This window comes from Parus major, chromosome 2, assembly GCF_001522545.3.
Source record: "Parus major isolate Abel chromosome 2, Parus_major1.1, whole genome shotgun sequence".
NCBI lineage: Eukaryota > Metazoa > Chordata > Aves > Passeriformes > Paridae > Parus > Parus major.
This window is the reverse complement of record NC_031769.1, coordinates 13,261,667-13,286,035: the sequence shown is the minus strand read 5'-3', so window position 1 is coordinate 13,286,035 and position 24,369 is coordinate 13,261,667. Positions and strand designations below refer to the sequence as shown.

Genomic DNA, 24,369 nt, shown 5'->3' with positions numbered 1-24,369 from the left:
CACAGCATCTACAGTCCTTCTCATTATATGTCCAGATATTCCTACTATATAGCACTACTTACATTAAATAGAAAATAAGTTATTGGAAATCATGAATGTATTTGAAAACATCAACACATTAACAATGCACTAGAGAAGAAAAAAGTCGCAAATCATCAGAAGAAAAACCACTTCACCCTGAATTCTGTAGTTCAACCTTCCCCACAATTAAGGCCAAGACACTACACAGTTAAATTCCAAAATGACTGAATTTTTTGTATAAAGTTTTGCAGAATCTATACACGAAATTTTTGTTTAGATAATATATAGTAATGAAATATAAGAGCTCTACTCTTATTTTAAAAAATGAAGTGAGAAAGAAACAAGTCAGTTAACACAAAGTCTATAAATGAAAGATCTAATAGACCTCTATAAAAAACTCTGCTGAACAAAAAATCACATAAACAGTGAGATCCAATTGCAAAATCAATATAGTTTTATTCAGTGTTTCCTGTTTTTCATTGACAAAAATAACCAAAAGAAAAACTTTATTGATCAGTAATAATGTTAGCATGTCCAACACTGAAATTCAGATCATTTTGTAATTCTCTCTTTCTTTAGCTTCTCAGATATTATTTTTCAAGTCTCAGAGGAAACATGACATCTCCTGTAAACACAAATGCCTCAGAAGTCAAAATTGCCAATCCCAATACCAAAAGCTCATTACCTCATTGCATTTACTTATTCGCCTCGCCACAATAAGCTGAATCATTCCTCGTTTGTTTCCTTCTGTAGACATGGATCTCCTTAAGGTTTCCATAGCATCTTGATTTGTTTTGCCCAATAATGATTCTCCATTAACTGCTATTAGTTGATCATTCACTCGAAGCCTGCCATCCTGGAAAAGTAAAAATTATAGATAGCTACATAAAACACACACAAAGGAAGCTTTGTCTACTGGAGAGAACTAAAAAAATTATAAAAAAAAACACATCAAAAGAAACATATTCAACCAACTATACTTAGTCCTAAGGGTTTATGGCCAAATGAACACTGCAATAATAGCTTCCATTACAGCCACTATAGGAAATGTCTATTCCAATTACAGATTTGCACTGAAAGCTATTATCATAACCTGTTTGCTCAAACAGCATACTAATGGAACTGTACTGGAGACAGCTCGTTCTTTCCCCAATCGGTTCTGGCTGTTTAAATCCTGGGACACACAAACATATGAGTAGAAATCTAAATGTTACCTTTGATAGTATAATTGGAGAACACTAGAGATCTCATTCTTAGATTTATGGTTATTTTTCAAAATAACTTATTATGGAAAACTGAGGAAGACCAAAGTACACAGGTGTTCTCTCTTACCTTGGATGCTGCTCCACCATTAATAATGGACTTGACGAAGATTCCTAAATCGGCATGGTTTTCTTTTGACCGGTTACCTTTGACACTCACGCCAAGCCCAGCTGACCCAGAGTCATTCAGTGGAACTTCAAAAGTCAGGAATTCCCTGGTGCCATCAGGTGTGAGGACAAGCTCCTCTTCTTCTGCTTTCTGTTGGGGAGATTAGCATGGGATTATAGAATAGCATTTCTCTAGGAATTCTTTTCCCCCTACAGCTATTAGCATTCAAAACTCTGCTTTTTACTACAATGCCACAATATTTTACACAGTAATTAATGTGAAGAAATGTGCAGGAATAGTGTATTTTCAATCACCTCCAGCTGACGCCTAGGTTCAGAAACATCTTAAATTTGTGCCTAAGTGCTTCTCTCTCTAGTAAAGTAATTGAATCACACGTCATTACTGAATCTGCCATCAATACTAACTCACATATAAGCTGCTATTTCATTAGCCAAAAGACAGTTTTATCAGAAATATTTTCATACTTGCAAACCAACAGAATTTTTAAAATACCATCATCGTCTACGGAGATTTGCAGTCTTGGGGAGAAACTAGTGCAAGGAAATTAAATTAAGAAATCACTTGTTCACCTCATTTTATTTAAAACTATCTGTGTTAGGAAAAAACAGAAAACTACACTGAGATCTACAATAGCACATCTCTCAGCTATTGCCAAGCTTATCATCAAATCCAGCTCTGAGTGCCAGTTTTCCTGAGTTCCCCAGCTTTGCCCTTCACCTCTGTCCTCTTACCCACCTCTCTGGATCTTTATTGTCTTCAACACCCAGTTTTAGCCTGGCTGGGAAAATCCCAGGTTTTAAGCACCCTGAATTACAGCTGCAGGCCTGCCACAGCTGCCAGCAAGGAGCTGCTCAGTGACACCTTTCCATGCACCCAAAAGCCATACGAGCACAGGTGACCAGCCTCACACTTCACCTCCTGCCAAATTCAGGGTGGCAACAGGCTGGGACCAGAGGCCTTGCAGAGCAGTGCCACACATGGGGCAGCAGTATGGACACAGGGGATGAAAGTGGCCATGCCCTGAGGAGCAGTGCTCATGCACAAGAGACTTCTGCCAACAGGAGGGACAGGTGGGACAGGCTGTTCACCAGCCCTATCCCTTACAGTAGATGCTGGTCACTTGTTTCTGATCCTCTCTCAAATCCAACGAAGTGACTATAACCACTTTTGGTTATAACTTTATCAATCAAAGAAAAAAGTCATGCCCTTAAAGCCAATTCTCTGCAAAAAGATGATCATGAACCCGAATGTGCTGGGCCTTTTTTCCTCCCATATGAAGGATAAAGAGTAAGAGAACATACAGCAGAAGGTTCACACACTAACGTCCAGCATCGGCAGTTCTTCCCTGAAAGAATTAATCTAGCCAAATTTTCATAATCTTAGCAACATGTCACCTCTGTTTCTGACACTGATTTTATACCAACTTTTCCCACATCACTGATCTATTTGCAAAGCTCACTCACATGAGTGAAAAGACATATGAGAAGTTAAAATGTGTCTGCTGAGCTGTCCCTATTTCTTAAGACTTGAGGAAATGCAAACACAGCCTATGGGAAAGATAGATGTGAAAGCCATGTGGAGTACAGCAGACTGAGATGATCAATTTGGGCACAAGCATGCTAGTTGTGTCACCATTGACCTAGAAATGCAGTGCAAAAATGTCACGTGGGAAGGCAGTCAGACTGCTGAGAGAGCCGCAACAGCTGAGGGAAGAAAAACAGGAGCTCTATCTTTTCCCACTTGGTTAAAAGTGTGAACTTCCATGTGTTCATCAGCCCTTTCCCTTGCACTAGACTCCTTTTGTTTATAACTAAGCACAACAGTTCATCAATTAAAAAAAGAAAAATAATCAAAAAATACCACAAAAACAACCACCACCCAAAAAATTAACACCCTCTATCAACGTGCCATAGCTAAGCTGGTTTGCTTGTGAATCCCTATTCAAACACATCTCTTGGCCACACAAAACAGCATGATTGGTGCTAACTGTGAGGAATGGAAAGGTGTATTGTGTCCAGAAAAACACTCTATTTAAAAGATGTTTCCCAAATTATGGGAAAAATTACCACCCTAATTTTCCTGCTTGGCTCACAGAAGCACTAGCTCCAGCACAAATTTAAATCCACATTTTGTCGAGAGGCTGCAGAATAAAACAATCTGAGACAGATGCATGCTATATTTTAGTTTCTGCAACACTGATCACTTTCATATTCCTTTAAAAAATAGTAGTAGAAATACAGCTCACGAGCAAAAAAGAGAGATAAAGCCAAGGTAGGATGAATGGCTTATCCAAGAAAGCAGATATGCTTACTGAATTTTTCTTTACTACTGTTAACATAAATTTAGAATCAATTGCCCTCTTCCTACAGCATTTCCTAATCTTCAAAAAAATCCACTGAAACTTCAGGCAAAGCAGTCTCCCTTCCAGGGCAGAGAACTAAACAACTTCCTTGCACAGCCTGTCAGGTACATTTGTGTATGACAAAGGGTCAATTGGACTGAGAATTTCACAAGCATCCCCAAAGCCTTGGCTAATGGCCTCTACCCTACTTCTCTTCAGCGAGACCAAAGAGCTGCATTATCAGCTCAGTACTGGTTTTAATGTGAGGCTAACATTTACTTGTTGCCTGCAATCTTGAGTAAGGAAATAAGGCAGTATCAAGCTACAGACACCCAAGTGTGCAGGTGAAATGTGAGGCCAAAACCTGGAACAAAGTACTACATAGCAGCTGTACGAGTGAGCAGATCATGCTCATGACAAAATGAGAAACAGCACCTCAGCACTGGATCAGAAGTACCCAAGGCATCATAAAATTGCTCAACCAAAGAAGAAAATTATCATTACTAGGCTATGGCTAAATTTCTTTAGGGACTTCATAGGGTATCTACAGTTTTTCCCATGTAAGCACACTCGCTTTACCAAAATACTTGTGCCTGGAATTTTAAGGACGTAAGAAGCCTTTTGCCCTATAAACTGTGTGTCACACCTGCCAGTCTCATATGCTTCAATGTAGAGTTTAAAAAAAAAAAAAAAAGTAGAACAAATGTGAAAAATGTGGCTCTCAATAAAAACTGAACTATTAACTTTCAAGGGCTATGGATATGAAAGTAGCAAACTTAACATTTGGGCCACACCATGGTATCAAAGAAGGTCTTATTTACCATGTATAGTAAGATATATAAAAGATTATATGTTATATATATATATATATATATATAAAATATGTTATATATAAGATATATATTATTATATCAATAATGATATATTGAATCAAACTTCATAAGACAAACCTTGGAACAGGACCATATAGTGACAAGGAACCTCTAAGCTTGCCATACAGGAGCCAATCACAGAGAAAGGAGCAGGAAGGTTCTTACTACCATGTTCTTTTGAACCAAAGTTGTAAAGACAAAAACAAAACAAAACAAAAACACCCAGCAAAATCTCCTGACTGAATCCTTTGTTCTCCAAAGCCCTTTAGAGTATAGAAACACTACATGTACAGCAACTCTCCCCAATCAATATAAAAGAAGCTATTATTAAACAGTAAAATTTCCACTGAAATTGTGTTGAACATTAAATATTTAAATGTAACAAATCACAGAAATTCCCTAATATGTCTATGAGACAGCATAAAAATGCACTAAAAATCTAAAATGCAGCATTAAAAATTTTCAGCTGAGAACAAAGTCACTTCTTAATTGCAGTAGTTTCCATTTGATCTTGATAGTCTCTAAATTAACAGCTTCACTATGTCAATCAAACACCTCAACACTACTTTCATGATTAGTTGATCTGTAGAAGAAATATATTTTGTCATATATTTTGACAGGCCAACAGTAAACATTCAAGCAAAATTATGTACTGTGAACCCTGAACAACAAAATTCAACTCCCTTAAGATTTTTCATACACTATATCCAAAACAATTAACAGCAGAACAATATTCTGTTCAGACAGAGGCTGCTGAGGAAAAGGTCATGTGAAATAACTTCAGTTGGATGAATGAAGCTGTTCAAGTATGTAATTTGTAATAAAAATTAGATTGGTGATAAAATATGTAGGTAACTTTTTTGGCTTCAAAATCATATTTAGCATCAATTTATGCTAAACAACATTTGAGATAAGTTTTTTTAATTTTTAAATACAACATAAATATATTGTAAATTTAAAGATAAATTTCCTGACTAGAGCAAACTTATGGCAGTGTTTTTGATATATACAGAGATTAAATAAAGTCGTATGATAATCAGGGCGAGAATTGTTTTTCTCTTCCATATAATATTATCTTCTACATAAGCTCTGATCTGATCATAAAATCAGATTTAATTTTATAAACAATATTAAAATAGACTTTGACAGTTAAGGGTACCATTAGTTTTCCCATCATACTAGTAACAGCATCTTATCTTTATACTTTTATCATAATATAAGAGAATAAGTTGTGTTGGAAGGGACCCTCAAAGACCATCAAGATGAACTCCTGGCCCTGGCCAGGACACCCCAAGAGTCACACCATGTCCCTGAGAGCATTGTCCAAATGCTCCTGGAACTCTGTCAGGCTTGGTGCTGTGACCACTTCCCTGGGGAGCCTGTTCCAGTGCCCAGCCACCCTCTGGGGGAAGAACCCTTTCCTGATATCCAACCTAAACCTCTCCTGACACAATTTAAGGCCATTGCCTTGGGTCCTGTCACTGGGCACCAGAGAAGAGATCAGACAATGAGGTCTCCCCTCAGTCTCCTCTTCCCCAGGCTGAACAGACCAAGTGACCTCAGCTGCTCCTCACACGGCTTTCTCTTAAGACCCTTCACCATCCTTGTTGCTCTCCTTTGGACATTCTCTAATAGCTTCATAACTTTCTTATCCTGCAGTGCCTAAAGCTTCACATGATTTCCAAGGTGAGGCTGCACCAGTGAGGAGCAGAGCAGGACAATTCTCTCTCTGGGGGTTCATGTTTTCCACACTGCTGCTTGGGACTTCTTCCTCTGCAGGACCTCGTCAGGGTTCAGCTGGTGAGTAAGCAGCATGACATGCATGAAAACAGGAACTGAACAGCAAAAAATACCTTCCTCCCACCTTGAGAAGAAGCAATTTTCAGTCAAGTTAGGACAGGTTTCCTATATGCTACAAATCTGGCAGCATTCTCTCCAGCGAAGTTAATTCTCCTGCAAGCTTAGACCTGCTGCCTTCTCAGCAGTCACTCAGTCACTGAAACTTGTGACTTTGTATACATTATTTTGTACACATTACTTTGTGACTATGTATACAAAAATGTTCTCCTGCTCCCTTTCACCTGGCAATTAATGAACTCTTGCATCTCCACTCTTGAAGGGCAACCTGTATTTCCAAGTCATAAATATACCACAATGATGGCATTCATAGGATTAATTAACTATAGCACAAACACTACCTAACAATTTGAATGATCCCACTGACTATTCAATTTACCTGTCTCAAGTTCTGTGTCCAGACTTCTAACATTACAGCCGTATTAGCCACTGTTTAAATACTATTTTGTTAATCTATCAGCCTTTTTCCTCATAAATGTGTAAATTTACAATTGAAATTTACAATTCATCCAGACGCAAAACCTGAAGTTCTCAAAAGATGAATTTGGTGGTGGTAAGAGCTCCAACTCAACAGCTTTTTCCAAGATATTTTCAGTCTTTAGAAGATTTTAATCCAGCATCCATTATTTAATTCTTTCTGATACGGTACCCACAATACTAAGGAATCATAAGCCCTATAGCTTGGGAAACCAATAAAACTTGTCTCTGTATTATTGTATCACAAAATAGAATGCAGCAGGATATATGCAGGAGAGATTTCACTTAGCTATTGTGTAAAGACATTCTTCACATCAGGGATGACTCAAACTGTTCTGTCCTTCAAGTTAAGTGGGTGACACTGCTGTCTTACCAGGTCACCCTCTACGCTGAGGTACACAAAAGAATGATGACTCACTCTCACCCTATGCCATCACATATAGAAATGTATAATACATGAAACAAACAGCTCTAAGGAAACAAAACTGCTTCTTTGGTCAACAACTGTTTTGTGGGGGGTGATGTTTAGTATTTATAAAAATGTAATGTGTTACTGCTGGAGGTACTGAAAACAGAGCAATGTAGGTGGCCTGAAACACACCTCCTTAACAACAGTTGAGGCCCCTCCTTGGGAGATCTAACTGAGAGCTGGTTCATCCCACTATGGGTAGACATTAAATAAAAACGTAACTAGAGCAACCCAATCAGCAGAGAAGATCCTGCCTACTGATCCAGTAGTGGCATGCACAATCCAACCCAATTTTTGCCTGAAATACAAGGCCGTTTATTCTTTTTTGTCTGTGTTTTTAATCAAACAGTTGTGCTGCATTGTAGGTTTTGAGAAACTGAAGTGTCTACTTACCTAGTTATAAAATTATACAGGGTTTAAGCCAACTAAACTACCAGAATTCTTATCTTGCTTTCTTTTTTTAGCTTTTCCTAGACTAAGAATTTTAATATCTGTCATATGTTAGATAAACACTAATGAATCTTATTTGCCTGTATACTTTGCTCATTATTCATATTAGCAAAGTAAATATGTCACATCTGGCAAAGATTGCATTCATTCAAATCAAACAGCAGCTGCTAAATATCAAAAACTAGATCTGAATTCTGAGATTTTATGGGAAATGTGCTCTGCTTTAATCTTAATCCCATCAAGGAACAGTTTTTTGAGTATTAGATGTGGATTAACTTTGGTAAGTATTTATAAGCAAAAAATGCTAGCTCATGAAAGTACTGTAAAACAGCCCCACTGTATTTCCTGTTATGTCCATTTTAAGGATTTAATTTAATATCAAAAAAGCTGTTCCACATTCAAAAATAACTTCAGTTTAAAGGTTTGGATGGATTAAGAAATGATTTAGAAAAAAATTAAATGCTTTTCCAAAGCACAAAAATTCTAGCATGTGATTTTCATTTAGAATGGAAATCAAAGCTCTGCAAAAGCCTATGTTTAAGTACATCCACATGTTTGTTACTTCTGTCTATAGGAAATCTATTGCTCCTCTATACTTACATTACTCTCCCTAATGTCAACACTCTGATCTGGGCTGCCACAGAAACTGGTTTAATTAAATGAGATTCTACATTTCAAAAATTGATCAGACCATTAAAACTACATTCTGTTAGTTCTTACTCTCAGAACTAGCCCCTGAGAGGGGACTATTCTGTTGCAGGTACCATAATGACTGTACTTTATTCAGGCCAACATACTCTGCTCAAAACTGCTCCTATTCAAACTTTGTGTTCCTACTATATGTCCTGAAACAAAAACATGTGATTGTAATGCTAAGCCCGTTTCTTTACACTTTGCTTATCCTAGAGAAGTGAAAACCAAGGGATTAGGTACACAGCAGGTGTCTGTTCTGCCAAAGAAACCCATAAAGCTACAGCTCTCTGCACTATCCCTTCTTCAAGAAAAACTTCAATGCCCAACACACTAATGACAGAGAGATCCCTAAAAATCCTTATACTTCTCTCCCTGGCCTATCGGATTTACAAGACCTGAAAGACTACAGAAACAGGTAGTGTCTGGAAAAGACAGCCAGGAAAAACAAGTTAAAAGAGAAATAATGCCTTTTTAGAAATCTATGGCAAGAAACACATTCCCCACTAATGTAATGACAGTAGGGAGCATCTCGAAGGATCTGAGTTTCAGTCCTACTTCTGCTGCTGACTTTCAGGCAACCATAGCAAACCATTTCATCTCGCTATTTTCCCTGCATTTAATATCCAGGGAGAATCAACACCAAGAGTCTAAAGGCAATGATGCAGTAAAACAAGGTTTGCACCAAATCAACAAGTTTGTACACGTGGATGTGGCTTCTGGATGACTGCAATGGTGGCACTAACACAACCCTGTCACAGTGGAGAGACACGTATGTTGTCTTCCATGGAACTGGGGATTTTTCAGCAAGGTCTTCAATGACAGTGCTCAGAAAGCAGCCACAGCTGCCCAAGGGTGCTGCACAAAGCCAGTTTAAATGTGCCACACCACATCCCAGGTAAATCACTGGCTGCTAGCAGTCAAAACTGAGCCTGAGGGTCAGTTCTAAGCAGAGTATCATGCAGAAGTTTATGTGGCTTATCACTGAATGTTCCAGGAAATTCAGACTGGTCAAAATGCACTCATGAGTACAGCAACTTAACTGTTGTATTAATTATTCACTAGGAATTAATGTCTTATCTCCAGTCATAAATGTGCCAGAACATGCAATACTAGAGTATCTGCTATGGTAAAAGATTGAAACCACAACAGTACCTTGCAGAAATCACACATTCACTACCTATTTCTTTCATATGGACAGCAATCTGTTTCTTATGTCAAAACTTTATTAAAATTATTAACTGAAACCACTCAAAATTGCACTAAAAATGCTTTTAACACATTGCAATCACACTTGTGCCTCATACACACTTTTTATCTTCTTTTAGAAGACAAAAAAGTACAAAAATATATCTGCAGCATTCCTAAGCACCATGAAGGAAATAACAGCATCAGCTTAATCATCAGTCAGACATATCCTCTTTCAATAAAACTCTGTATCTGTTGATAACAGCACTGCTGGTGGTAGAGTCTGACATTAGTCCATCTATGGTCTTGGCTCAATGTCCAGACATTTGATCACCAAGCTGAAGTTCTGTAAAGGTGCTAAATAGGAAGTGGTGGGAACTTATTACAGCTTTTAAAAAACATCTATGGATACATCCCTAGTGACTAGGTATCTTGAATTAATACAAACAGCTTTTGAGAAAAAGACAAGCACACATGCACTCAGAATACATCTTCTTAAAGCTCAGCACTGATCGTGCTTTTTTTCCACAAGAATTTTCTATCCAATAATCAATACAAATCATGTATTTTCTAGGCATTTGCTAGTATTGCCTCTCATACTCACAAGATGAAAACTTACAAACAAAAAGCATACAAAAGTAAGTATTCATTAGTTCTTACAAAATGCCTCTGACAGTATCACCCCTTTCCAATAGGCAATGAATTTTTGCATTAAAAGGGTAGCTAGCTGATTTACTCAGTCACACACAGAAGAATAAGGTAAGAACAGCAATTGGATCTGAAAAAAACACAGTGATCAAAATAAAATTTATATAATAACTACAGTATCAAATGTTTGAGTTCAGAAGAAAACAAAAAGCAATCCCACTTGCAATTTCTATCAGTGCTGCTAATCATTTATATATTGTTCTAACACACCAGCCACTCTTGTTATGTCACTGTTACAAATCCTGCACTCAAATTCATAACATTCTGCTCACTTACAGAAATTTGACAGAAAAACAAATGAGAACAGAAAACTGAAGCTTTTCCACGCTTCTGAGTGCAACAATCATGAAATGAAATCCTGAATTCTAACTCTGAATCTCTTCTTATCAACAGACAACACTCCTTAGAAAATACTTACTCATATGATAATTATTATTTTTCTAGCATTATGGTTACATGAAATTTAACTTGCTGTTTCTGAATTCAGGAAACAAACAGTGAATGACTATTGTAAAAGCAAAATATTACTGAAAACTATCAACCTTCAAAGAGTATGAGGAAAAATTAATTGGCAGATGTTTTACATAGCATAATTAACAGTTCATTTCAATGCACTGTAACAGCATTAAGATAATTATGCTTAGAAACAGAAATGTAATAATGATAAATTACTAGTTTTTTCATATTACGGTCAATCTCCTACATTCCAAATAATCACTCTGTTTAGCAATAGGTGCATCTGTTCCATGCTGTCATCAGCTATACCAGTGGCACAAACTCATGGCTGGGTGAAACAACCTCTCAACCAAGATAAGGAGACCTCCTTGTTTCATGAGGAAACAGATTGATGGCTCTGTTCATAAGCAAAGCAGAAGGCAGAAACACCAGTCCTGTTTTCACCAGGGCACAGTTACTGGATAGAAGCTGAAGCTGCATCAGCAATTTGCATTTCTTATGTAAAACTGGAGAGCAGAGCTTAAATTGTGTGAGCCTATCAAATTACAAATCCTCTCATATGGAAGTTTAAGAATCTGTATTTTGTGATGGTGCATAGAAAAAATGAATTCATATGCTTTTTTAGATGGGTTGTAAGGAATAACTTTATTAAGGATTTCAGGCCACATATTAGGAAAAAACTACCTTAAAGGTGTTCTTTAATACCTCTATGAGGACTAACTACTGTATCCAAGTGCTACAATATTTATGCAAACCATTTCAAAGCAACAGTTACATGAAGGTAACCCCTGAAAAAAGAATGGTAAGTTAGGCTTGATATTTGTGATTTTATTTCAGGCTTTTTACTTTCAAGGGAGTTGGGTTTATTTTTTTCATTTCTTTTTTATTTTAATTTCAAAGGTGCATTTTCTTTCTATTTCTCTGCAAAGACATAACAACAACAACAAAAAACCCCCACAACCATTTTTCCTTTAAATGAAAAACAGACTTGCATTACACCTCTCTCATTTCTGTAGCTTCACTGCCTTCATCGTGCTCTTTTGTTGGTTTTTTTTGCTTTGCTTTCTACTATCAAGTCCTTGACACTTGGAGACTAAAACCTCTCTACTAACAGCACAAAGATCAGAGCAGGCACAGAAATAGAAATTGTGAGATTAGAAATCTCAAAGACCTGAAAAGTAGACAGAGGAGAAATAAATAGGTATTGAGGCAGAACCAAGGAGAATAAAGGAAAGCAATGAGAAATACTTTCAAAAATAATAATAAAGAATGTGTGACTGTATTATTAATGTGGAGCTCAGGAAAATTAGTTCTGTAAAATTGAAGTATCACACTTATCCAAAGCTAAGTAGGTTGGAACAAGGGACATAAGTGCAAAAGCCTTGTGCATTACAAATACCCACAGAAACCTTTCACATTTAGTCCCTTTTTTTTATTCACATACTGGAGTCAGTAAATATAAACAGACTTAGTGTTCCCACTATCAATCACTGTTGTTCTGAGCCTTTATAGCAATAACAAAAAATCCCAACACATAATGAATGAAAAACAGAAGACATTAGGCAAATTTTTTTGTATTGATCAGGTTTCTAGCTTCATTCTCTCAGTAACCATATCTTAGTCAGTCTTCATATGTTTTCCAATTCATGTCCATATTTTCAAGGCTTGCTAGGCCTTTCTAGCTGATTTTCAGAAATCCCTAGCTACCCAAAAACTCCCTGCCCCTCCTGCATAAACTCCTGATTAACAAGCAATTTTTAACCCATATCTAAAGAGAACAAATGTGAGATACCTATTTTATTTTGCTCTTTCCTTAGAAGAAGTTAGGGTGTTGGTTCCAAGAATGCTGAAGAAGGGTTTTCACCATGGAATTTGCTACAAAACATTAACTTTGCAACAGATGAGCAATTGATTTCTATAAACACCTTGTAGGCAATCTGCTTTATCTTAATGAGCTTTTGGGTTAGAATTTCAACTCCTAAAACCAGGATATTTTTATAAGGCTGCGCCCACAAGTTATTCTCATTGGTATTCAATTACAGATAGAAATACTATCCTGGGCTTTGATCTTTGATCTCCTCACATATCAGCAATACGTGGTAAGAAAGTATCAAGATAAAAACATACATCCTCTAATGAGATGCAGTGAAGAGATACTGCAAGGCACGTCTGAAAAAATGATACACCCACAGTTTTGCAGAGCCCTGAAGCGGATGACTTTCAGAGAGAAGGACACTAAAAGCCAGAAGGATAGAAGTCAATATTGCTAACATTTAACCTAAATTCCCATTTTTACAGTTACATTCCATTGGCCTAAAAAATTAATAGTATCAACCATCATACCCTTGGTTACCTCATTGAGTTTGCTCTAATGTATCTTTACCTAGTTCTGACCTTTTTATTCCAAATACCATCTTGCCGTTGATGGTAAGACATTCTGAATTATCTAGACAAGCTCTTTTAGTTATTCAGCAGCCTAACTCATTTCAAATCCCAACATGAATCCTCTCAATTTCTCCATGATCTACTTTATTATTTAATTTTTAAATAGGTACCTAACTGAATGAAGTTTCTTGAAGTATGTTTTTAATTAAGATCCAGTATATCTTTAAGATAATATATTATTGTTATATTCTCTAATTTCTGTGTTTGTATCTCAGATTTCTGTCATATAATCATGATTTAAACAATTAGCTCCAATACGTAACCCAAGCTAAATTCTACTCTTATAATTTAACTTTAGGCCTTTGGCTGTGTAAAAGAGATGTAATTTCAAATAGCACTTGAACATACGTAGTAAAAGAATTGCGTATAATTTTCAAACAGCATTTGAAATTACATTAAAAAATGTAATATTTTTTAATTTTCAGCATTTAAAATGAAAAGCTACAGAGAGCCATCTACAGTATATAAGATGAAAGAAGGATCTGTAAAACTTGGATGGAGAAGTGCCATATCAATTCAAAAACATTTGGGAGTCTTCCAGTATGGAAAAGACAAAGCTCTTACCGTTTCCTTTGGAATTTGTGACTGGCTTTGTTCTGCATTCTAAAGGAAGTAAAAAAAATAAATAAGAACACAACTACAAATGACATATACTATCTAACAGCAAGGGGATAAACAAAGAGCTCTAATTCTGATAAAAAAATTAAGGGTGTTCTTCACACCCCTGACTGAAATTTTGCTAAACAACCACTACATGAGAAATGAACAGAAATAATTCCAGGGTCCTTACGATACATGCACCTGACTCTACCTGGCTAGAAGGGTGGTGACTGTCTGGCCAAAGAAGAACCACAAGTTCTTGCACCATTTTCTGTCTGGTGGAATGTTCTCATTCAGGGAAGCTCCCTCCTGGCTTTTCCCTTCTACTTTGAAGTTTCCAGAGAATGACCTCAGCAGCCCAGATGAACTCTTCCAAATATTTTAAATGAGTACCTATTTTTTAAGAAATCCACTCTCATTTTAGCAGAGGATTCCCCTTTTGAGCCTGTCTGGATGAACTAGAACTGCAGCTCTGCATATCCCAGGACAAGAGGATGCATTCAGTTTCACCAGAGACAGGACCCTCCTGTACTTTGCATTCCTCACCTGTGTCTCGGGGTACATAAGGCAAACACACATCATTGGAAAATGCATCCCACAACCCATTCTGGAAACACACATAAGGAACTATGGCTCTTCCAAGCCCATACCCATCTATATTAAAACCCATCTGAGAACTCAGGAAACACCTTGGTGCTGGCTGGCTGATCTATAGCCAACCAGCTTTTTCTTTCCATTCTGCTGGGCCCTAATGAAATGCTAGGGTTTACTGGACACTTTTGCTTTAGGCTGGTTTTGCAGGAGAATCAAATGATAAGTTACAAAAATGTAGTGGCAAAGCAGTAACACAAACATCCAGTGAGCTTCAACCTGAAGGCAACCACCAGTAAGAAAAAAAATGAAGACAGCTACAAGGAAAATGTAAAGGTTCCACATGTACCAATGGGCATATTAATTCTTAAGGTACTGGAGACTAATGCTGCCAGCCAGTATCTGCTGGTAGTAGGAATATAGCTCAAAAGCCAAATAACCTAAATCAATCCTTCAGAGGATTCACACAGTCAGTAGCAGCTCTAAGCAAATGCTTCACAAGCTATGTGAGGCAACCACCGTACTCCAGGAGCTCTACTTAACCAGAGTAATCCTTGGCCCTTTTTTAAGATGGGGCAGGGAGGGAAGACTTTTAAGAGATAATGTGTCATTAGCTCACATCAGTGTGGACAACCCCTATTACCTATCTGGGATTAGGTAAATGTGGAAGGAGTAAAATGCCCAGTATTCTGGAGAAACATGGTCATTCTTCCAGATCTCACTCATTAGAAAAGCTGACTTCTGTCAACTTGATTTTATTCCCTGCTTTCACATTCTTCTCACTTTTATCATACTCTGCTGCACTGGATCATCACACACACACCTGACCTGATCCACACAAGCTTCAGAGATCCCATACCAACCTAAGCTGGCTCAGCTTAATGATCCCCTAAGTTTTAGCCACAATTACACATTTTCAATGTATTTCAATTGTATTCAATTACAATAAGCCCCTTACAGATAATAATAACAATGTTAAACTCCATAACTTTCCTGAAGTTTAATATCTTTTAACTAAAAAGAAACCCAAATATGTTTAATTTTTTTCAAAAGTCATTCAAGAAACCATAACCCAAAACATAAAATCTAAACACCTGTTATATTTGGATTACTATCTATTCAAATGCTGGCAAATACAAAATGGTTTTAATATTGAGTGTTCTCAGTAAGAAACAAGTCCTGCCCTTAATAAGGTGGAAAACATCAAACAACATGATTTTCTATATACAGTTTCTGAGACACATCTCATCCAGTTAATACTTTAAAGTACACAAATGTAGAAAATATGAGAGAAATAGGGGAAGGATGCAAAGACAAATTGCTCCTAACTGGCCAGAGAATGTCTGCATGTGAAAAAAATGAATGGACATGATTCAGGTCATTCACCTCCCTACTTCAATATTAAGTTACTTTCTTTTTTTCTTGGCTTTTTTGGTTGGTTGGGGTTTTTATTTGTTTTGTTTTGTTTTTTTCAAAAAGCCAGTAAAAGTCATTGGTGAGAAGAGATGGTTGAAAAGACTTGCTTTATTTTTTTTAAGGATTATTTCTTCCCAGGGAAGAAAGAACAGCCTTTATGATGACTTTTAGTTCAACACCTTCCCCAGCAATTCTGCTCCTGCTCTTTGTCAGCAGTCAGCAGCGCAAACCTAAGAGTTCTTCATGTCAGAATGCAAACAAACAAATCCTTATGCAAAAGAGGATCATCACACACAGGTACTGTCAGATCCTCAAAATACCATTTGTTCAACTGGAGCTGCAGAAAAACACACCAGTTCAGATCTGATGGCATTGCACTGTGCAGAGCCCACCTGCTACCTGACACAGCCACAGCAAGGTCTGGCTTCCCTATGCTGGACTGCCAAAGTAGTTGAGAGAGGATTGCCTGAGCCACAGCAGGGAGGCTGCTTGAACTCCTTCAAATGGGCTGACTTGCTGTTATTTTAAAACTAGATAATGTATTGCTATTAAATCTCTGCATTACTTACACCATATATTTATTTACAGTTATTTAAACAAAATCTCATGTCAAATTATGCATTAAAACTTCCTCATTTTACCACAGAAATAATATACACAAAATTAAGACATTTTCTTACTTCTAAGTTTATTAGAAATCTCAAAAAGCATTTTCATTCACCTTTATGAAAGATAGCAGTGCCATGAAAATTATACCACAGGAACTTATAAACAGATTGCTTTCACTGTTACAGTGATAAGGTAGGCTGTAATAGGATTTCAAATTTTTATTTCTCTTCATTTTATGACAGCTTTCACTTCAGCACTTCAAGGCATGTTCCAAGAATTTTAAGGTAAAAGTTGGTTCATTTGAAACCTTCCCTGCCACTTTGACTTCCTAGGTTTAATGGTAGTTTTGAAAAGTAAAAGGCTAATGTATAATATCTTGAAGTGGCCAAGCAAAATTAATTTTCTTTCAATTCAGAATAACATAAATCCAATAGAAAAGTGAAGTTATTAATTCATCATACTTATATTTGTCTATCTTCTCACAATAATGCAGCCAAATAAGTTATTTTAGAGTTGTATATAGTTACAATAATACAAATAATAAATAACTTCAGCAGTTTGAGTACAGAAGAAAGTAAGACTGCTACATTCAGAGTCAACCCTTTCATAACAGAAGTTATCTTGAATAATTATCAAAAAAATATCAATATACATTATGCAAGTGGAGCAGGTACAGTATGAAACATCATTTTATTCCTATTTAATGTAAATTCCTTAGAAATATCTTCTGAATTGCCCTGCTAAATTAATAACTGCAGGGTTTCCATTCCACAGAGATTGCATTTATATTCAAAAAAGGCTACTACTTCTTATATTTTCCACTTTTTGATAGAAAGGTATTTACATATCCTATTTTGGCATAATATTATATGTTTGAGAACATATTAGTGAGCAGGTAGTGGGACAAATGGCAGGCTTTCAAACATAGATTTGTCCTTACGAGAGATATGAAATAATCTACTTGTCTGCATGCATCCAAATAAAGTCTATGCAATAGCTTCTCCTATAATAAACATTTTCACTCAAAATAAAGCTCTCACTTGTACATTATCAACAAACACTTAATTCCAATAGCTAGCAGATCTTGAAGAAAATAGAAAACATGCTTAAAAAATTATCTAAATAAAGGAAAATAGCTTTTATTCTTTTTCTTATATTCAGTGCTGGCCATGCATGTTTACTAACAGGAGACAAGATCAAATCATTTGCTCATACTCATCTAAATCTTTTAGCTGCTCTCTATTTTACGCACCAGTTCCCTTGGATGGAATGTTTCTTCCTGTCGAAAAATCAAAAGGGCAACGGTTCCTCCCATCTTGGTACTTCGCAGCAAGGACACAACTTCTTCTTGAGTTTTGCCTGTTAAATCAACTCCATTTACCTGTAAAAAAGGAAATGTTAGACATCAGCAAGGCTCCAAAACAGGGAAACCAACAGACACCTATAGCAAAAAGTCATGTGAATCATATGGGACACTATTAAAAAACTCTCACTGGAGCAATCTGCTTATTAGCTCACATTACAGATTTCATTTAATAGAACTAATTAAATGGTCATCCTTTACATACAAATAACAAGCTAGACATTTATACTTCCCTCCTTTTCAGCAGCAACGCTTTAGTCCCCTACACTCCAAAGCCAACTAATCCCATTTACCAATATTTCTCACAAGAACGTCTGCACAAGCATCCTTCAGCAAAATCAATGTATGATCCCAAACTGGTCCTGTTTCCATGTGTCTTGGTGCTATACATACCTTCCAAATATATTTAGCACAACGAATTGTGACAAAAGTAGAAATTAATTCTTTCCCCATATAACCTTGGGGTTACTACTCTTGCCTGTTCAGTGGTCCAATCCCTTGGCCTCCACATGCCACTGATCAGGACAGGGAGGTATGGAATATGTGCAGGATTTCCCACTGTATGAGCTAACTTCAGTTAGGGGGTAGCCAGGGAAAGATCGAATACTCTTAGGCTTGCCTGCTCAAAAACATTTTGGAAACGAAGGCAAATCAACTAACAGTGTTAAGCAAGGGAGCATGGTGCTCTGAAGTCAGCAAACCAGCTTCTTCCTTCTTCCCTCATAAGAGAGCACAGCTCACACAATCGAGATGCCCTAGCTGTCGTCTTAAATGTTTCTCAGTCCCCTTCTACTCAAGTCATCTGGGTTACCTTGAATTACAGCAATTATAGGGGGCTATCCTCCAGCAACAATTCAAGCTGACTTGGCCAATTTTGCAGTAAAGTGAAGTTAGAGCACTGAGAGGCAGTTACATACCCTGCTGTACCTCCGGTGTCATTTGGCTTAGGGACAGCAATGAAGAGCTGTGGGTGGTAACATCTTATATCACTCCAGCTAGATTTGCAGAAAGATCTCTGCAGTGCACCTAAGTGAAATTTAGTTCCCTTGAGGACATCCTTACTTCAGGAGGGAAGTGGCCTTGATTCTTTGTAGGACCCCCTCTTATGTCTCTTTCAGTTAATTCACTAAACGTTTTCAGGGTATTGCCTCCCATCCTTGGCAACATCTTCAGTAATTTCTGGTCTGTCACTCCATGCTGATTTAATTCTACTACCTAGGTAACAATCACTTTGCTTCATTATATTCCTAAACAGCAACACAAGACTATGACACTGTATTCACATAAGGACAGGTAAACTTATGTTTTTGTAGTATGTCTGGGTCCAGCTCTTCAAGCAGTTATGTACTTAAAATGCTCAGCAACTTGATCTCTTACCTAAAAAATAAAGCCAAAAAAAGGAAAAAGAGAGAAAAATTCTCCTATAACATAAAAAACTACGAGCCTCTGGAAGTGATCTAGTGTGTGGGCTCATGCCAAAACACAGACAAGGAACATGTAATATTTCCTCACCTCAATTAATCGGTCTCCAGCTTTTAATCTCCCATCTTGAATAGCTGCACCTCTCGGAAGGATGTTTTTCACATAAATTGGAGCAGAGCCACCAATTGGGACATCTCTTGAAGTAATGCTAAATCCCAAGCCTTCTGTACCTGCATAAAGAATGTACATTACTAGTTAAAATGCACATTTTATATTACATATTATTTTTACCAAGCAGAATGTATGTATACCTCACTGATACAATCCATGAAAATACATATAAGATGCAAGAATTACTTCATGACAAAAAAAAAGAAAACAAAAGATCTACAAGAAAGCTGTAGCTGACGCACTGAGTCTGGGCACAGGTGGCTCAGCAGGCACTCCTTGCAACTTGCTGTACTGATGACTTCCAAGTCATTGCCATATTTCCAACTTTCTATTTCAGATGAGCTGAGTGACAAGGAATCAGAACAAAGCATATCTGATATCCTATGACTGTCCTCCCCCTTGTCAATCTGGATCTCATCAATGATCTTTTCTTTCTCTTTTGCAGCTCTTTCAACAGTGACAGTCAGCCAATGCTGCTGGGAATGGGGCTCTATCAGCTCACTCATGGACACTGGCAGTGTGTCCCACTTGTGGACACTGGCAGGTGACAGTACTGGGGCACAGTGGTCACATTTCTCCTGTTCTGGGGACCTCAGGCTGTTTTCAGCCACCAGCTCCTCTGTCCCCAGGCTTCACCTCAGCACTCGCTGGGTTCCACACCACTGTCTATCATGCAGGCAGAGAGCAAACTCAGGCTGCCACTTCTGAGGTCCTGCTGTACATCCAGGTGACTGACTACACACAGCCAAAACAGACTGAAGCAAAACAAAGGCACTTAAAGTGACCTGGGGATATCCAGAGCAGAAATCTATTCAGTACAGCATATGAGACTTGTTAGTATTTCAGAGAAATTAAGTATACCATCAGTTCTGAGATTCACAGGCTGAGGACAAACACAAAGCTTTCCCTCTACACAGAAAGCTCATTTGTGATCCTCTCTTAAATACAACCTATCCAATGCTACCAACAACCCCCAAAACTCTACAAAAGCCTGCCACTCCCTCCCTCAACATTACATATCAAGTCTATTCAGGACACTTAATGCAGCATGAAAGTAGCTGGCCATCCAGTGGTGAGCACCCCAACACAGTGCTAGCACCTACAGCTTGCACTTTAAACTTCTCAGAGGTTGTCAGTGCACGTCTACAGTTCAAGTTGCCTTGCTAGGCATACACAGGCCCATCCTACATTAAACTGATCTACAATGTCAAACTGCAGTTAGGACTCAGTAATATCAGGTAGGTCCCTAAAAGCTACGCAGCACACACCTTTGTAAAATGTCATGGGGACAGAAACCAAACTTTTATGGAACAGTCACCGGCTACAAGCTCTGGGAAGCTTAAAAAACCGTGTGAAAGACAACAGAACCATTTCAGGTGTTAATGTATTTAAAAAGGAAAAAAACCAAAAACTGCAACAGCAGCCAGAGCGATGAGTGAGCCAAAGAGCTCTGCAGATCCCAAGGACAATGCAGAAGAAATGGGAAGAGGTGATGGAGCAGAGATTTCCCTGCAGCCCACAGAGAAGATGATGGAGAAGCAGCTGTCCCCCCGCAGTCCATGTAGGTCCATGGTGGAGCAGAGATCCACCTGCAGCCTGTGGAGGACTCCACACCAGAGCAGGGAGATGCCCAGAGGAGCCTGCTCCCTATGGGATGCCTGCACTGGAGAAGGCTCCTGGCAGGGACCTGCTGGCCCCATGGAGAGGAGCCCATTCTGGAGAAGGTTTGCTGGTGGGATCTGTGACCCTGTGGGGGACTGATGCTGGGGCAGCCCATTCCTGAAGGACTGACCCCACGGAAGGGACCCACACTGAAACAGCTCTTGGAGACTTGCAACCTGTGGGAAAGGTTCACCTTGGAGATGCCAGCAAAGGACTGTCTCCCATAGGAAGGAGCCCACTCTGGAGCAACACAAGATTGTGAGGAGTCCAAACTCTGAGGAGAAAGGAGTGGCAGAGACAACACGTAATGAATTGACTGCAGCTTCTATTCCCCATCCCTGTGCACTGCTGGGAGGAGGAGGTAGAGAATTCGTGAGTAAAATTGACTCTGGGAGGAAGGGGAACATTTTAAGATTTGGTTTATTTTTTACTACCCTACTCTGATTTGATTCGCAATAATTAAATTAATTTCCCCAAGTCAGGTTGGTTTCAGTAACTGGTGAGTGATCTCTCCCTGGTCTTATCTCAACCCACAAGGTTTTTGCTGTGTTTCGCCTCCCCTGTCCAGCTGAGGAGTGATAGAGCTGCTTGGTGGGCACCTCATGCCCATCCAAGGTCAACTCATCACAATGTTACATAATTCCTACAAATTAATTAATTTATGTTGCCTATGTTTAATAGATAAACCTACTATCCTGGAAAGCAGATTAATATTCACACAGGAAAAGAAAGCAGGAGTCAAATCTAAAAACCAGTACTCATACAGATTTCTGAAATCTGCACAATTGCATTTGATTAAAATTTAATACAATATATTTTATTATCAATACAAAAATCATGCTAAGAAGTAAACTGACACAGATGACAGGACTGGGTGTGACACTAGTTTTTAAAATCTTCTTCATCTTGAATATAACTAAGTGCTCCTGTATACACAGTAAGGGCATGTAGATCTTATTGTTCAGAAAATACAGATCAGTTCCTCTAGGCTAATTATTTTGGGACAACTTCCCTTCCTTCTGTAGCATTCAAGACAGTTGACATTTGAATTTGAAAGTCTTCATTCACTTTCAGGCAAATATAAAATTCATCTGCGCTGTTACACAGAGATAAAAAAAAATACTAGATCTCATAACATCCATATTTTACTTAGGAGACCTCCTAATTTTAATGATGCTTCAAACATTTATAGAGCTCTTTAATTCCCTGCAATATGTGAAGACGATCTGAATAAGGTTTTTTTAAGTCACATCTCAGCTTTTTATGGAATTTATCTTTTTCTTATTATAAGGATGAGCACTGACTACTTCTCTTTGAGCACAGGTTTTGTCTAATAAAATTTCTAAAGTAATATCAGAACGCAAGTGCACTCCCAGGACAATATTTCACTATTAATAAGCTTAATCCCTATTGCCTGATTACAGCATCATTACAGATGTCTGGTTCACACACAGCACTTCAAACCCCCATGGAAAAAACAGAAGTTGAAATGTTCACATTACAAATGCACACAGGATATAAATGCGGACTGTGGCATTTTCTGCTGTCAAATCTCCAGAAAGTCTTTACCAAAGCCTGCAGAACGTCACAAATCCACACTGAGCCCAGATATTAACAGAAGAAGATTCTAATTACTTGTTTCTGTGGAAAGAAGGGGCCTTGACTGGGCTGCGTTTTACTGTGCTGCTCTGTGCAGCTTTGCATGAAGCAGCTTTTGGGTGTAATTTTCCTTTTAGCGTTTCTCTGCTTCAGTTGGCTATTCACGCCCCATAGCTGCTCTTTGCTGGATGATACAGCTTCATAAACTCCTATGCTTATTATATATAAATTAGATGTTCACAACACTGGGAATAAATGGATACATCCAACCGAGGACAAAAATAAATATGACTTCTGTGACTGAATTGATTTTAATTTTTTTTCTTTTTTATACACATAACTGATTTCGTTCTCCCCACTCCATTCATTTCCATTCTCCTGTTGATAGAAATACATATGAGATCTTAATATCTTCCTGCTGCTAAAATGTTTTCAGTTCTTAGGGTGTAAAACTGCATTATAATAATGAGTGAACTGTGCAAGCATATTGTAGGCTCCTCTGATTTATGCTAGTAATACAGGAGAGACTGGACACACATATAGGCAGAACCACAATGAATAGAAAACAGAAGAAATTTCCATATTTTAGAAAATGCAGAAGTAATCCTACACAAAGCTAGGGGCTTTACTATGCAGTGTTTAGTTCTTTTTGAGCTATGTTCACCTTACTCTCTTCTAGATTTTAAAAAGGGTAAATTTTTGAAAGGGTAGAAAACATTTTCTTCCTTCTATAGCTGTCATCTCTGACAATGATCAAATTACACCAAGTGATAATAACATTTAAAAATTACCCACTAATTTGTGTAATTCAAATTCTTAGGCTTCTTTGATAAATCAGCAGCTCTCTCGACAAGTTAGAGTTCTCCTTTTTTTCTTGAATGTGATGCTGAACACGCCTTCTAAAGTCTCATTACCCTCAAGAGCTCAGCCAGCTCCGAAGTGAAGACAAAGTACTTTTAAATGAATAAAAAGGGCAGTTACAATGGGAAAAGATCTATTTTGTACAAGCAGAAAAGAGGCAGATTTGATGTGTCAGTTGCTGTTTAAGAAGAAAAAAATTCTTTCTTTAAGCTTTAAGGTAAAATAGCTAAAGGTAAAAATAGCTTTAAGGTAAGGGGGAGACGAAATCGATTCCTATAATTTAATTAAACATATTTTCAAAATGAACATCATAATTTTATTTGGAAGCAGTCTGATCATAAACTGACAGAATGTTACAAATTTTATTAAATTTTACTACAGGTGACTAGACTCTTATCTCCCAGAGAAGAACTGCTTAATTTATTTCTTGCTAGTGCTGGGATTACCTTCTTGATTGTGGAAAGAATGTGTCTGGCATAACATTTCTGTCTTTCTAAAGCTATCCTTTACAAAAAGTTATGCATTCCTCATTCAGCAGCAACTGCAGGTCTAAATTCTTAGTAGCAAAATGTGTTCCTGGGTAGAAATACAGACAGGATACGATACAAAAAGCCAGGATCACCTCTGCAGTGTTTTCATCCCTCTCAAAAGGACACTTTACTGGTTCAGAGACCAGTAAGAACTGAAGGATCTACACTGTCAAGGTCTA

At 37.7% G+C, this 24,369-nt stretch overlaps 1 protein-coding gene across 16 annotated transcripts in view; it reads right to left on the bottom strand.

Annotated features, from left to right (window-relative positions):
• Window positions 1–24,369, bottom strand: part of PARD3 (par-3 family cell polarity regulator) — a 395,821-nt gene that overhangs the window by 173,014 nt on the left and 198,438 nt on the right. For 11 of the 16 annotated variants that reach the window (XM_033520528.1, XM_033520545.1, XM_033520530.1 and 8 more), the window contains 5 exons: window positions 19,458–19,597; window positions 17,835–17,963; window positions 13,931–13,969; window positions 1,354–1,542; window positions 707–877 (listed from right to left, as the gene is read on the bottom strand). In XM_033520528.1, coding sequence (XP_033376419.1) covers window positions 707–877; window positions 1,354–1,542; window positions 13,931–13,969; window positions 17,835–17,963; window positions 19,458–19,597 — 668 coding nt within the window. The remainder of the gene's footprint in view (window positions 1–706; window positions 878–1,353; window positions 1,543–13,930; window positions 13,970–17,834; window positions 17,964–19,457; window positions 19,598–24,369) is intronic. The other 5 variants (XM_033520538.1, XM_033520542.1, XM_033520566.1 and 2 more) reach the window with 1 other exon arrangement.